At 44.7% G+C, this 15,690-nt stretch overlaps 5 protein-coding genes across 5 annotated transcripts; 2 read left to right on the forward strand and 3 right to left on the reverse strand.

Annotated features, from left to right (window-relative positions):
* Nucleotides 1–982: 982 nt before the first annotated feature.
* Nucleotides 983–5,431, reverse strand: BRETT_002627 (uncharacterized protein; the record flags this gene model as incomplete). The annotated part of the gene is made up of 2 exons (XM_041281149.1): nucleotides 983–2,674; nucleotides 5,414–5,431. 2 exons carry the CDS (start codon nucleotides 5,429–5,431, stop codon nucleotides 983–985), a joined length of 1,710 nt encoding a protein of 569 aa, XP_041138940.1.
* Nucleotides 5,432–5,501: 70 nt separating this feature from the next.
* On the reverse strand, nucleotides 5,502–6,151 carry FCA1 (Cytosine deaminase; the record flags this gene model as incomplete). Its single annotated transcript, XM_041281150.1, has 3 exons — nucleotides 5,502–5,726; nucleotides 5,827–5,999; nucleotides 6,097–6,151. 3 exons carry the CDS (start codon nucleotides 6,149–6,151, stop codon nucleotides 5,502–5,504), a joined length of 453 nt encoding a protein of 150 aa, XP_041138941.1.
* Nucleotides 6,152–7,364: 1,213 nt separating this feature from the next.
* Nucleotides 7,365–10,730, forward strand: BRETT_002629 (uncharacterized protein; the record flags this gene model as incomplete). The annotated part of the gene is made up of 1 exon (XM_041281151.1): nucleotides 7,365–10,730. One exon carries the CDS (start codon nucleotides 7,365–7,367, stop codon nucleotides 10,728–10,730), a length of 3,366 nt encoding a protein of 1,121 aa, XP_041138942.1.
* A 1,798-nt stretch (nucleotides 10,731–12,528) lies between these two features.
* Nucleotides 12,529–13,608, reverse strand: BRETT_002630 (uncharacterized protein; the record flags this gene model as incomplete). The annotated part of the gene is made up of 1 exon (XM_041281152.1): nucleotides 12,529–13,608. One exon carries the CDS (start codon nucleotides 13,606–13,608, stop codon nucleotides 12,529–12,531), a length of 1,080 nt encoding a protein of 359 aa, XP_041138943.1.
* Nucleotides 13,609–14,646: 1,038 nt separating this feature from the next.
* On the forward strand, nucleotides 14,647–15,411 carry BRETT_002631 (uncharacterized protein; the record flags this gene model as incomplete). Its single annotated transcript, XM_041281153.1, has 1 exon — nucleotides 14,647–15,411. The coding sequence occupies one exon, from the start codon at nucleotides 14,647–14,649 to the stop codon at nucleotides 15,409–15,411; it is 765 nt and encodes a 254-aa protein (XP_041138944.1).
* Nucleotides 15,412–15,690: the final 279 nt, after the last annotated feature.

Here is a 15,690-nt window from a genome sequence, read left to right on the forward strand (position 1 = left end):
TGATTTTTAAATATTGAAGTGATGTTTAAATGAAGCTGAAGTGAAGTTTAAATGAATCTGAAGTTAAGTTTAGATTAGCTGAAGTGATGTTTAAATGATGTCCAAGTTCAAATGAATAGATTATAGAAAGAATTCTGACCCAATAATGTGGATAGAGGTGATGATTCTACAAGCCTCAATATTAGTTGAGCACGATGAAGTAATGTTTCTATTATCATCCTTTTAAGCGCATACAGTAGTCGGATATATAAATAGCACAACATAAGATTAACAGCATGTGGGTATATGAGGTCTGACCACCTCAAGAAAAGAACCAAGAAAAGTAGAATGAAGAATAAAACCAACCGTATAAACAGTCTAGGTAGAGTAAAGCAAGTAATACAAAGAACAAGTGAACGACATCATGTGCAGTTCCGAGACGTAGACGAAGAAAAGCTGAATTTTTTAAGAAATGTGATGTTAGGGGGAAGATATTGATTGGATAAGCAGATAAGAGTATGTTTGGAGCAGTTATTGAAGATGGTGTAGTGAAAAGAATATTCGCAAGATTGTATGAGAACGTCAGCATGAGTAATTCATGAAAAGGGAATATTAGCGTGGATGATTCATGAAATGAGAATATTAGCGTGGATAATTCATGAAATGAGAATATCGGCATGAGTATTCATGGAAAGAGCGCACAGTGATGAAAAGGAGCACTCATGGAGATAAGATGGGAATATCAGCATGAGTATTCATGAAAATGGATTATTAGCATGAATGATTCATGAAAATAAAATATTAGCATGGATGATCATTCATAGCGAGCATAAATGATTATCCACCTAACTCATCATAAGAAGAATTTAACGAATTCTAAGATGTCTCCTCCGCTTTAAACAAGTATTCAATCATCAGCTTCGGCTGAATATTCCACCAATACCAACGATTTCAACGCATATCTTACCACATCCACCTCCTCACACCAAACAACCCCCCTCAGCTATTTCAGCCGATTTGCCTGCTGCAATATCGCACCCACCTTGTTGTGGATTCGCTTTCCAAACGAGGCAAAGCGTATTTCCGGAAGTAAAGGTGCCAATTCCCGCGCAAAACGCAACTTATATTCTGCAGAAGACACTTCCATGGCCGTCTGCACTACATAGTTGCCGTATTGGTCCCGGATAAGCACCGGAAGAACATCCGGAAGCAAGATTTCGTCAAGAAGCCGACTGACAAACTGCGAAAAAACACGATATGAGCGAATCCGAAGACACTTCTCGACCACATTGGACGAAAACTTCTGGCAGGAGAGCTGGCGCACGCAGGGCGCAACCGTTGCCAAGAGCTGCGCATTTAGGCTGTCGATCTCCATGCTTGCCAGATACTGCACCACGTAATTCGCATACTGGTCTTCCATGAGCGCCAGGCTGTGCTGGACAATCTGCGCACCCAGCTGCTCGATTTGCTGCATGTTGCATTTGTTCAAAAGTTTTTGCAAAACACAGCATCCGTGTTTGTGGGTCGAGACGGGGACTATGTTTGCGGAAATCTGGTCGACGATGAACTGGAGGTCCGAGTCGCGGAAGCGCTGGACGCACTTCTGGATCACGTGATTGCCGTTGAGGTCGCCGATAAGCGCCACCACGTACGGCGCCAGGTATCGCTTGAGCAGCATGCGCTGCTTACGCGTGCTGATGCGCTCGATCAGTTTCTGCAGTGCGCGCGTTCCGTGCTGGTCCACCGCAACTGCACATAGCGCAGGCCCGGCGCTTATCAGCACCGCATCCAGCTGCTCCACCGTGCAGCAGCCCATCACTTTCTGCATTAGGTAGTTTCCAAATGGATCCATCATGAGCTCCGCCGCATGCGCGCACACGGGGCCGAAGATCTGCGCAAAGTTGTCCGCAGTGCCCTCATCAAGCTTGCGCTGGAGGTACCTGCACCCGCACTGGTCGCGCGCAAGCTCTAGCACGTTCATCTCGGCGATCTTTGGCTGTTTTTCTTTGTTTTTCTGTCCAGTAATGCTCATCTGCTCGAACTTTGGTGTGAGCACCGACAAGAAATCGTCCTCAAGCGCACCCTTTGGCGCCCCCTCACTGCGCGCTTGCGGAAACGAGAACAGCCGCCTGCGCGAGGGTCCCACCTCCACGCCCTGACCAGACTGAAACTGTGGTATGGACGTCAGCGATGGATGCCTGTTTCTGGACTGTAGCGCAGCGAATGCGGCCGCCGAACCGTCTGGCAAGGAGAGCGCAGACGAGTGGCGCTTGTATGCGGCCGAGCCGCTCGAGTAGCGCTGGTATGGGGTGGCGGGCAGCGAGCCGCCGCGGCCGGAAAAAGTGAACGAACCCGCTTTCGGGGATGCGGAAGAGACGGATGCGCTGTAGTTGCGCGGGAAGTAGTGAGCAGCGCGACCTCCGTCCAGCGCCGAGTCCATGCCGTTAAGGATGTAGTCGTCGGAAAAATTCACCGCGGGGGCCGCCCCGCAGGGCACGTCTTCGGAAAAGCTCGCGCGCGGAGTTCGCCCGGTGAGTGTCGTAACAGAACTGGATGCGGATGTCACCGGAAAAAGTGAGGACGCCAGCGACGAGGCCGCCGAGCTCTGCTGCCTGCGGTGCGCAAACAGGCCGCATGCGACCGCCTCGTTTGTGAACGAGTATGCGGGGTTCTCCTCTACGTCGTCAAATTCAAACTGTATTGTGTATTTAGTTAGTAACCTTATTCGGAAATTTGTGGGTTGTGGGGCAAAAAAGCCAAAAAAAAAAATTTGTGGTTGGGGCGGCAAAAAAATACGGGCTGTTATTTCCGGCTGATCTGCTTGAATGTGTTCGATTATTCGCTAATCAAAAATTGATCTCAATTCTGATCTCCGGTTGATGGTGTGCGAAAAGTGGTGATATATTTCAATTTGCATTGCATATCCGATTGATCCCACTTCTGTCTCAAACCCGGATTCACTCATGTGGTGATTCCGTTCTGTTTCGTTCCTCGATATTGCAGTATTGCATGATTTTTGTAGGCACTAATTGAAATGTCATTAAAAGAGGTCACGAGATGAAATGTAACCAGTTGAAATGTCACTGATTAAACTGTCATTACTCAAGATCACTAATTGAATTGCCATTCATCGAAATCACTAATGAATCGCCATTCATCGAAATCACTGCTCAAATTTTTGCCAATCATCACACCTAATCTTTGCGGCCATCTTTGTAACCAATTGCCAATTCTGTTCCAATATGTTGCCATATGCCGATATCAGCACCGGATTTGTCCAGTTTCTTGCCACATTTCAATAATTCACGAATTCCGCTTCCAAATCATATCTCTCCCTACATTATTATGCCTCATAACCAGTTGTAGTTTGTCACCTTGCCGGATAATGCCAGTACAGCCCTCCCAGCATCCCTATAGTCTTTCTTGTATTATACTAACCATTTGTGTGCGGTGTTCTTTACCGTCTCGAATCTCAGATGTGTAAGTTGATCTGCCTGCTTTTAAACGGATCTTCTAAATTTGTTCACGAACAAGAAAACTGTAGCTCTTTTATACTCCTGCAAGAAAAGTGAAATAAAAAAATGCAGGTTTCGGATCGGAGTAGATGATGCTAAGAAATTGAATAAGAAAGAAAAAGAACAAGAACAAGAACAAGTTACGATTGTTTGCTTTGTTGGCTGTGTTGCTCGTCGATTGTACAGAAATAGTAGCAGTTATTTGAAGCACGGAATGCGTGGCAGTGCAGAAAAGTGAAGGTACGAGGCGGAAATTAAAGGAGGCACATTCAGGCATGAGGCAGTCGGAGTTGAGATGCAACTACTGTATATATATATATATCCATGTGAGTATATATATATTTGTGTGCGAAAATGCAAATTAAAAAAACTAATATGTGCAATTGCAATTTGTATGCATCTATCAGGAATTGCACTCAACAATAAAACGGCAACCCGTGATAATCAATATTATTAAATTATACCAACTAGCTGAGCTGCTCTCTACTGTACTGCTACGCTCTGCTGGAATTAATTTCCTCACAAACTGGTGCGAGTGCAGATATCGGCAACTTAATTTTTTGACAAGCTCCGAAAATCCCATATTCCTCTTTTCTTCTTCTCGCTCCGCTCCCTCTTTATCGCACTAACCACTTCTAGACCATCGCTGGCGGCTTCGCAATCTCTCAACTCTGCGCACGCTCTGCGCGCTCTGCCGCACTGCACTGCCCGGACTGCGCACCCAATTCTCACTGTGTAAATCTCAAAAAGCTAGCATGCTTTTTTTTTTGCTGATCTATTGTTCCATCTCGTGTTGCGCCGACCCCACTGGACTCCCGGCATTATGTCTGCATCTTGTTCACTACACGCAGAGCGCATTTCCCAACCTCCCTTAGATCTTCCATGGTACCCCAAAGATAATCCGAGAGGGGGTGGAATCGCGCAGGCCGCTGAGCAACTTTGGGCGCTCTGGCGCACATGCTTACCCTAGCTGTACCCGGTTTCCTTTTCACACCCCGCACCATTTAGTTATCCCATCCCGTCTTTTTTTCGCTTAGAAGCCGGCTCCAAATCTACAGCCAGATAATAAATAAAGTAATTAATTTTTGTTCTCCCATGCTGCTCCCTGCCTTCCAATTGGCTCACATTCTGAATTTGCTTCGGGTTTGAGATCTAATTGTACTAGTTTGAAAATATCGCCAGCATTGCTAACTGTTGCCCTTCCATTTTTTGCGCTGGTGAATTTGCCGAACTAAAAAATTCATTGTTGGAGTATTCTTGGGACTTTTTGGCTTCCCTTTTTTCACTGCCTTTCCCACTGTTCGGCAAGCTTGCCTTATCTTACCACTGCTAATGGGCTTCTTCCGTTATTATTTGTTCTACTTTTTACTGTTTTATTGGTGGCATGGCATCTCGATTTGAAACTGGAGTAAGCCGTAAAGCTGATCAAGTGCTAAGAGTAAGAGTGAAGTGAAATCAAAGTGAAATCAAATGGATTATCCAATGGTGTATTTCTACTGACACTGTATATTCTTTCTCCACTTCTAGTTTTATTGGCTGTTAGTATATTGTTGCCACAAAAGACAGGATGCAGGTTTTTACGGATGTATGTGCACACATTCAAGCATAGATCTTTATCAATATGATTGTCTTTGATCTTATACTATTCTTACCAAATGTAACGATCGACTCTTATCTTTATCAATGTGATGATCTACTCTTTAGCTAATCTTCATCAATGTAATGATCTAATCTTCAATTACCGTTTACCAAGTATGAAGATCGAATCTTCAACTACTCTCGCTTTTGCTCGACTATCTTCTTTTGGTCTCAAACTGTCTAAATCATCAACTCATTCGCCAGCAAGTGCTTAAATCTAGCATTAGTCCTAGTACATTCTATAAAAATTGGTGTGTGTCCAACTCATGCATCTCTTTTACGTAAATTTCGTCAAACATATTGTCAAAATCTGACAAACTTTCACAAACTTTCACAGACTTTCGGCCAAGCTAATCAGAGTAATGCCGATTACTCGCCAATATCCTCATTCCAGACCTCTGGCTTCTCCTTAATAAACCTATCCATGAGATTTTTGCACTCTTTGTTATGCACATTCACAACTTCCACTCCATTACTCTCAAGCCACTTCTCTGCACCAACAAACGTCTCGTTTTCTCCAAGAACAATTCTTGGAATCTTGAACAACAACGCTGCACCACTGCACATAGAGCATGGAGACAAAGTGGTGTAAAGCTGTATCAAATATGGTTCTGTGGTTAGTACACACAGTTCAAAAGCATGACTTCAACAAAAATGCTTCATGTTGTTCTTCCGCATCTCTTAATATACTTACCGTGCATTTCTTGTAAACAGAAGCAGGCAATCTTCCGGCATTCTCAAAACATGATGTTTCACCATGAAGAGTGGCAGATGACTTCTGAACACGCATATTGTGGCCACGACCAATCACCTTTCCCTCCTCGGTAAGCAGACATGCTCCAATAGGGACACCTCCTTCCTCGAATCCTAAAAAAAAGCCAAATCGGCAAGCTTAATGTTAGTAATGCTGTTTTATTTTGGGGCACAAGTTAAATATTTGGCACTTAAACACTTCACAGCCTACCCTTTTTGGCCTCCTCGAAGGCAACCTGCATTCCTAATTTGTCATCAAATGTCATAATTTCGATTCTGTAGTCCTAAATATGTGTGATTTGTATATTCAGCCAGATGCTTTTCAAAGTATGGGTGCCGAAAGATAGCAGAAAGGTGAAATTTAAATTTTTATCACCGTTGAATTTTCACCTCGCTCCTTATCTTTTTTCGATTTACCTGCTGCACTTTCCAAGATGGGCGGTAGGTCACGTGACCGCTAATTCGAGGGACTTTACCTATTCATGTACTAGTTTAAGCGTATGTATGATTAACTAATAGGAGAATAAATTGTTTAGCTAATGCGATTCCGGAAAGTTCTTGAAAATGTGTAATTTTGCCAATATATAGTTGGCTAATTGAGTTCATTGCATTGTGACAGCTTTTTATGCTGTGGATGATGGTTGTTAAATGTTGCAATGTTGGCTATAAAATTGTTATTTCAGCTATTTACTTTACATACATTTTAATCATTGTCGTTTAAACTATTTCCGTCAATTTATTTACCTTCGTTAAATTGTTAATTCCCAATTGTCATTAAATTATTCGGCAGAGAAGGTGGTTTTTATTTCAATCTTTAGATAATGCTCACCTTCTCAAATTTTGTGAATTTTTGATGCATGACTTTCGCACGATTAATATATGCATTAACACACACAAATTGTGGATATTATTTTATTTGTTAATCAACGACATCAAGCCTTCGATGGGTATAGCTCCAACTTTTGGTTAAAATGGTATTATTACTTACATTACCTGCATAACTTGTTCTGCTATAAATGCAGTCTGACCGACTTGCATCAAAAACATAGCACATCCGTACACCAAACAAGAGGATTATCCGATCCAGCCACCCCTTTGGATTATGTGCGGCACGAATGACGAGCTCGAAAAAGTAAAAAAAAAACAGATGTGAATTGGAATAGGAATAATAATTTAAACCTGTTCGCACGAGTTTCAGTTTGAGATGAGTTGAAGAAGAGGAAACAAATATATATAAACGAAGGGAGAATATTCCAGAGAAAGGCCACAGGTTGATATTATAGAATTGACCGGCTTTTTGGTGGATAAAACATTTACTTAGAGAATATCTGCGTTGTTGCACAATTGGAATTAGCAGTGCAAGAATTTAGCATACCGCAATTAGACCAATTACTACATTTGACACACGGCTAGAAAGACAAGAGGCAGTACAGGCCGAGAGCAGAGCAGGCAGTGTTGATAAATTTACAACCTATAGACATGACATCGAAATTTTTGGGTGTTTATACAGCCTTGTATGACTATGATGCCCAAACGGAGGAGGAACTAAGCATTAAGCAGGATGATATCCTTTATTTACTGGAGAAATCGGAGACGGACGACTGGTGGAAGGTGAAAAAGCGTGTTTTGGATGCGGATGTGGCCGAGCCGGTTGGTTTGGTCCCTTCTACGTACATCGAGCCAACAAAAGTCCAGTCTAAAGCAACTGCAATGTATGATTACGACAAGCAGACAGATGAGGAGCTTTCTTTTAAAGAAGGGACCCTTTTTGATGTTTACGACACATCGGATGGCAACTGGACGTTGGTTGGGACAAGTGGGGGTGCGGAGTTTGGATTTGTTCCTGCCAATTATATTGAAATTGGTGATTCGGGGGCTGCAAGTGGAGAGATGCAGAATTTGAACGTTTATGGGTCGACGTCGGCATTAGGGAAGTTTCCAAAGCCACCTCAAAGAGTAGAGAGAGATGAAGCAGGCAGTGAGGAAGGAAGTGAAGGAGTTGGAAGAAATGAGGAAGGAAGTGAAGGAGTTGGAAGAAATGAGGAAAGAAATGAAGAGAGTGAAGGAAATCGAAGAAATGAAGAAAGTAAAAGAGATCAGAGGAATCAAAGAAATGAAGGAGATGAAAGAGATCAGAGAGATCAAAGAAATACAGAAACAGCAAGTGCTGCGGAGAGCGAGGATGAGGCACCGGCAATGCCACGGAGACCGCAGAATGGGCGCGGTGTGGCAGGCGGCGAGAGTCAGCCACCAGAGGAGGAGGAGGCCCCTCAAATGCCGCGGAGGCCCGACTCGTCGCCCTCGGAGGAATTCTACAAGGACGAGTTTTTCACGTGGAAGGTGTACGAGATCGAGGGCAAGAAAAAACGCGAGGCGGTGCTCGAGATAGGCGACTCGCAGGTGTTTATTACGCCGGAGGGCTCGTCGAGCCCCCGCAGCTGGACGGTCCGCGATTTGACAAACTACAACAACGAGAAAAAACACGTTTTTCTTGATTTCAAGAACCCCGCAGCCTCGTACGAATTGCACGCGGGCAGCAAAGACGCGGCAAATGCCATTGTGTCGATTTTGGCCGACATGAAGGGCCTAACGTCAATGTCGGCGCTGAAGGACATCGAGGAGGCATCGAAGCCGTCGCACCGGCCGCAGGGGAAAATCCTGTACGATTTTTCGGCGGCGTCGCCCGATGAGTTAACGTGCTACGAGGGCGACTTGGTGTACATTGTGAATGACCGGAAGTCCAAGGAGTGGTGGATGGTGGAGAATATTGCCACGGGGAAAAAGGGAGTTGTTCCCTCGAACTATATTAAGGTCGTGGGAGGCGAAGAGGCGGGCGGGGGATCGTGGAGGAAGCTGTTCGGGCGAAAGGGGAAATCCGCGACGTCGGGTTCGTCGCAGGGCCCGAGAAAGAACCGAAAAAATTCCGCGCGGGGCGAGGAGGCGTCCGCGGCCGCGGCCGCTGCAGCGCAGGAGAACGCCGCCCAGGAGAAGGCTGTGCAGGCGCGAGAGGCGCGTCTGGAGCGCGAGCGCCAGGAGTTGGCGCGTGAGAGGCGGCGCCAGGACCGCCGTGCCCGCGAGTTGAAGACGTACGAGGAGCGGCAGCGCGTGCGGTTGGCGGACGAACGGGAGCGTGAGCGCGCAAAGCGCCCGCACCACGGCAAGCGCGACCTGTCGAAACCAAACCCGCACAGGGTGCGCACCTGGATCGACCGCACCGGCGCTTTCAAAGTCGAGGCCGAATTTCTTGGTGTTCAGGATGGAAAGATCCACTTACACAAGATAAATGGTGTCAAGATTGCCGTTGCCGCCCAGAAATTGTCCGTTGAGGATTTGGAGTATGTTGAACGGCTTATGGGAGTTTCTTTGGATCGGTATAAGGTGGAAAACAAGAAAGACCGCAAGGACAAGAAGGACAAGAAGGAAAAGGAGGAGAAAGAGGTTACAGGCGGTGCAGAAAGTGCAGGCAAGAAACATCCAAAGGATCAACCGGACAAAGAGTCGCCTGTCAGTGAGAAATCTTACGAGTACTGGTTCAACTTCTTTTTGGCATGTGGAGTAGATGCGAATATGTGCGAGCAGTATTCGCGGACGTTTGCACGCGAGCAGATGGATGATTCTGTGCTTGAGGATATCACACAGCCTCTTCTGCGCACTCTCGGGTTAAAGGAAGGGGACGTTTTGAAGGTCATGAGGCACTTGGACGACAAATTCGATCGGAGAAAGAGCCAGCAGCATTCCGGCGGTTCGCAAGCCGGAGGAACGCAGGCCGGCGGGTTGTTCAGCGGTTCCGACGGCAGCTTGAAGGACAATTCTGGCAACCCCGAGGGTAAGTCCGAAGGCAGGCCGCAAGATTCCGAAAAGCCAAAAACTTCAGGAAGCAAGTTTGAGGACGAGGCATGGGCCATAAGGCCGGCATCGCGTGCCGGCGGAGAGGAGGAGAAGCCGGCGGCCCAGCCGCAGGCCCAGTTGACGGGCTCGATCCAGGACTTGCTAGATCTCAAGCCGATGGAACCTACCAAGAAGCCGCAGGCCCAGCCAGCGGAACAACCAAGCGTTCCTGCGGCAACTCCTGTGCCCGTCAGGCCCGTCACTACGACAAACGCTGCACCGGTGCAGCCTGTTGCCGCCCAGCCGACTGCGTCCTCTGTTCGAGTCCCGCTCTCGGCAATGCCGACTGGTTTTGTGCCAATATCGATGATTCCTGCCTTGACTGGTCAGCAGACCGGTTTTTTGCCCGTTACAACTTTTGGCCAACAGCCAACTGGTGTTCTTCCTCTTCCGCAGACCACGTTTGGACAGCCACCAGCCACATTGGTGAAGCTCCAGCCGACGGGTGTTACGATTCAGAAAACTGGGCCAATGCAGACAGGATTTCAGTCTATGCCAACAGGATTTCAGTCTATGCCAACAGGATTTCAACCTATACAAACAGGAATTCAGCCTATGCAAACTCAACCAATACAAACGGGATTTCAGCCTATGCAAACAGGATTCCAACCAATGCAGACTCAACCAATGCAAACAGGATTCCAACCAATTCAAGCTCAGCCTATGCAAACAGGATTTCAACCAATGCAAACTCAGCCTATGCAGATGCCTCAGACTTCATTCCAGCAACCCCAAACTTCATTTCAGCAACCGCAAACCTCATTTGGTGTTAACCAGCTCACTGGAATGATGGCAAGCACATCTTTAGCATCTCAACAAGCCCAGCAGTCAAATCAGCCTCTTATGGCCCAACCTACAGGTCTAGGTTTTGGAAATGGCCCCCAACTGCCTGCTCAGAAAACTGGTAGACAGGCAAATCTTGCAAATGCCACTCCAGACAATCCGTTTGGATTCTAACCAATGAATTAATGGTAAACAGCAGGTGTGCTGTCTGAATATAGATCGGTGTCAGTGTATTAATTATGTATCTTGCCTGAAATAGAGAATTACGAGTATTTCGTGGTGGATAAGCTTGTAAAGAAGCAGCATATACAATTTGTTCTAAGACAAAATGTCGGTGTATATACACAGCTTGAATATTACCGCGTCCTAGATGAACAAGTGGATGTGGTAATCCTAATAAATAATCCAGACAAGTGCCAGCCAGACTGTTCTAATACTAGTCGTACTATTTGTTAAAACTGTACAAAAAACAGCCAGGTAGAGATGCACAGTGAGAAGTATTTAAAGAAGACAGTATTGCGTGTAGTTCCTCAAGCATATGCAGTTGATAAAATTCGATGTTATGAATTGATCTCCTTTAAGAACGTTTATTTGCTGTTTGCAATCATAACATTGCAGTGCTAGTTATTTTATCTTAGGTGGCAAGGTGAATCAAGTGAGGATATGTAAGAATCGTTCTCTTACTATGACTAAAGCCATGTTGAGCTGGAAAAGATATGCTTGCTTTTATGTATAGTAATATGATAGTGTACCAAATTTTCACTATATGAGGTACGGAAAGAGATTATGGAACAGACTAAATTAAAAAGCAAACTTATTTATATGGCAATTACAATCTAGGGGAAATGCAGACTATGGCAGGGATTAGATAAGTATATCAGTTAGGAAGAATAACTGAAATAGGAAAATTAGGAATGCACTAACAAGCATGCAGTTTATGTAGGATGCGTACACCGATTAGAGTATATGCAAAGGACCTAGTACAAAGTGTAGAGAATCACGACTGAATCCTGCTTTGATGAAGTCTTAAGAATGATACTAAGTTTCAATTTTTAATGTATCCAATATCACGAAATAATCTGCCAATTAATGCATTAAAATGATGTGGTCAAATAGTTCATTGTTATGCAATTAATATTCATGTAATATTTTGGTTAATTGGTTCAAGTATGACGCCGATTACTTCATGAAGTTTCTCGTAAACTAATATATTGAGCATTTTGAATGTCAGAGAAATGAAAAGTATAGAAGTAAAGAACTACACAATAGATTAAATAAAAGGGGGAAATTCGCATGCTTAAATACATTTAATCCTTATGAGTCTTTCTTTTCATTAACAAGGCAGGGGCAGTACATATAGACGCGACGGTGGACGAAACTATTACGAGTTGACTAATAGTGAATGAATAGTGAATGAATAGTTAATGAATAGTCAATTAATAGTGAATGAATAGTGAATAAATCAATGAACAGTCAATCGGCGGACAATCAGTATATTTAATAAATCCAATTTAGCACACAATATACGACTTTACACAGTGTGGAAGTGAACAGAGTAAAAAACAAGTGTCCTCGTTTTAACCTCACCAATCGTACTATCAATAACACAAAACTATAGCAATACAAGAAACAAAAAGCAAATCACCATCAAACTCAAGCAAAAGCAAGAATGAGATCAGAAATGGGATCACGAAGGAATTCAAGATGGAGGTCAAGATTAGGATCTATATCCAAATCAAATCAAATCAAGATCCATATACAGAACAAGATCCAAAACAAGATCTATATCCATATCCATATCCAGAACAAAATCTAAATCAAGATCCAAATCCTAATCCAAATCCAAATCCAAATCCAAATACAAATCAAATCAAATCAAAAACAAAACAAACCCATATCACGACTCAAAACATACTGTAAACGTTCTAGTCCATCACCACTCCTCATTTCTTCTTACGTCCTTCCCAATTTCTCACTGCTTCTTCTCCAACCCCATCTTGGCCAATGCCGGGTCGGTCGTCGCGTCGGCCTCCTCCTTCTCAGCCTCCGCCCCCTCGGCCTCCTTGTGCTCATCCTGAGCCGCCACGGCCGCTGCAGCTGTCGCCTCCGCGACCTCGTCCATCGTCCGCGTGTCGGACTTCCGGGACCTCTTTCTCGGAGGTTCTTCTGCCGGCACACCGCGAATTCCCTCGGCTACATTGCCCGCATCGTCGTAGAGACGGTCAGGGAGCGACCCGTAGAGCCAGAAAAGCCCCTTGCCCCTGCTTTTCCGGTATATATCGAGGTCGCGGACCACCTCGGCGGGTTTTTTCATCGGGAACCGCTTCAGCTCGCCCTCGATGAACTCAACCACCTTCTTCCTCCGTTGGGCACTCTTGGCGATCCGGCCGCGCCTCCACTTCGTGCCAAAATGCAACTCGAGGAATTTTAAAGGCCTCTGGCCCCGGTATCCCTCCGTCCACTCATCCCAGAGATCATAAACGTTCTTCGCACGTGGATTGAGGTCGATCTCCGGCACGGAGCCGCTGCCCGACGACAGCCGCCTTGGGTTCAAGTCCTGGTACTGTGTGAGCGAGTTTCCGGCTGCCAACGACTCCGCAGCCTTCACCAACCCGTTCTGTGCCTGCTGGGCCACCTCTAGAAGCATCAACCGGCCATCTATGTCCTTGTCCGCGATGCCCTTGGGGCCCACCTCGCCCGTCCCGTTCACAAGCGATGCCGAAAGACTGGCTATCGTGCCTGCCTTCACCCTCAAGTCCTCCATTGTCGCTGCTATGCTGTCAAAAGAGCTCGAAATCGAGTCCGTGATCTCCTTGAGCTGCGCGAGGAAGAACTCCTCTTGTGTTGTCGACTCCTTGTTGTCGCTGCTGTCCTCTTTTTCCATCTCGTTGTCTGCATTTTCGCCTGCCTGCTGTTGCTGCTGCTGTTGTGTTGCTGCTGCAACTGCTGATGCAACTTCTTCCGTGCTCACTTCAGTCACTGCCTTCTCCTCCTCGTCCCTGTTCGCCTTGCCCTGCTCTTTGTTCTCTGCCTCAAACTGGTTCGTGCTCATTTCTGTTTCTCCCGTTGCTTTTCACTACTTTGTGTTCGTCGGGTCGATTTTCTCTGTCTAGAAAAAAAATACTTTCCTCCTTTTCCTGATGCTACCTGATCTGTCTGTCTGTCTCCTCTTTCTCTAAAAAATGAAAGAATGGATGCAATCTGACCAATCAAAACAAATCCACCTAGGAAAAGAAACTGTGCAGAAAAGGGAAAAGGAAAAAGGAAAATGGGATCCTGCATTTATTTGTATTTGCATACCCATGCACACGTACTTGATTTTTTACTCCTTATATATATTTCTTTTTTTCGACTCCCTGTTTGCACTGCCGAAAGACAAAAAACAAAACAAAAAAAAACTCTCGGTTTTGCGACCCTTTCAATCGACTGTATTGGTCGGAAATTCGCGAGCACAAGAAAGAAAAATTTTGCGACGAACGACGGGGCTATCGACCAATGAGCGTCCAGCATTAGCTTGCGACGCCGTGACTTCAATTTCCGACTCGCTGTTTTCCATTCCATTTCATTTAATTTATATTTTTGAACTTTTCGATCAAGCTGCTTTAAACGGGGTAAACCAGAGTTAGAGACATAGTGCTAATGCTTTACATTTTTCTACCAAATTTTTGCCATTTTAAGAATCCTGCTATTTTTATTATGTTGGTCTTCTTGTTCTTTCTTGCTCACAATTCTTGGTGGTCCTCGAATAACTCGATCCTGTACTTGGCCTGCACTAAATCCCACCACTGTGAATTTGCGTCATATTCGTTAAAGCCGCACTAAGCAGCACCACACGGCAAAACAATAGAGAAAAAATGGAAATATAAAAAAATAAAAAATAAAAATAAAAATAAAAATAAAAATAAAAATAAAAATAAAAATAAAAATAAAAATAAAAATAAAAATAAAAAATAAGATAGCCGCGGAGCCTTTTGGTCTAGCATTAACAAGGTATGAGGAGTGAAATAAAAGCATACCCGGCCAAAGGCTTCCAAGCAGACTCGATAGACATATTTTTCGGCACTAAATCACACAATTAGGCACTCCATACATGGGCTCGCAGGCATTTGCGGATATCGACCCTACATTATGGGCAAAACGGAAGCAGTTGAGTCGGCAGAAGAAAGAACTAGATAAGATCGCTTATGGGAAGAAAAGAAGAGAGGAAAGAGCAAATAACCCTGATCTACGCACTAGTGGAGTGATCTGGAAGCAGGAAGGTATAACAAAGGAGGCGTTGCTCAAGGAAATACGCGCTTTAAAGAAGAAAAATAGAGAGTATGAGCTCAAGAACGCGAAACTTCGATCTGAATGTGATATAAAAAGGGAGGAAATGAGCTGCTTGAGGAAGAAAATCGGCGATGTTAGCCGTGATAACAGAAGCTGGGCACTGCGGCAATCCAAACTGGTGCAAGAAAACAAACAGTTAAAGATAGAGGTGTCTGCTTTAAGGCGAAAACTTGGAAAACATCTCGCAGAGCGTGTTTCTATGCAAGCCCAGTACAGTGCATTAGTTTCAGAGCTTGGGAACAATGAAAACGACGAGGAGAATGAAGAAAATGGGTATTATGACGAAAACGAGGGAGAAACAGACCCAAGCATAGGAATAAGAATGCAAAAAGAGGATGATACAGATAGCATATATAACGACAGAAATGCAACAACGAGAGTCGGAGTTCCGGCGAGCGAAATGGACACTACGCAATTATTGAATCTGGACCCGTTTTCGATTCCAAGGAAGAAAAGCATACAGTCCAAAGGTAGGTTTGATAGTGAGGATGAGGATATGGACACGGAAAAGTTGCTAAGCATATAAATGATGATAATAGTACCCAATAGAAACAAATAATAAAATTACCTAACGAATTGTAGCTTTCCAGTTCTTGCAAAACCTGGCTTCATGATAATGTGTAGCGAAATTGGTATAATCCATTCTGAATAAAATCTGGAGCGAGGAAGAATAATTAAAATGTGGGGTGCCAAAAAAAGGGGAAGAGGCCTCGGCTATATAAGGCAAGGTAGGGGGAAAACTCGGGCTGCATATTAGATAAATAGATCAAGTGCATTCTTTTCATGAATTTACATTTACGACTGC

The sequence above is a fragment of the Brettanomyces bruxellensis genome, chromosome 9 (assembly GCF_011074885.1).
Source record: "Brettanomyces bruxellensis chromosome 9, complete sequence".
Lineage (NCBI taxonomy): Eukaryota > Fungi > Ascomycota > Pichiomycetes > Pichiales > Pichiaceae > Brettanomyces > Brettanomyces bruxellensis.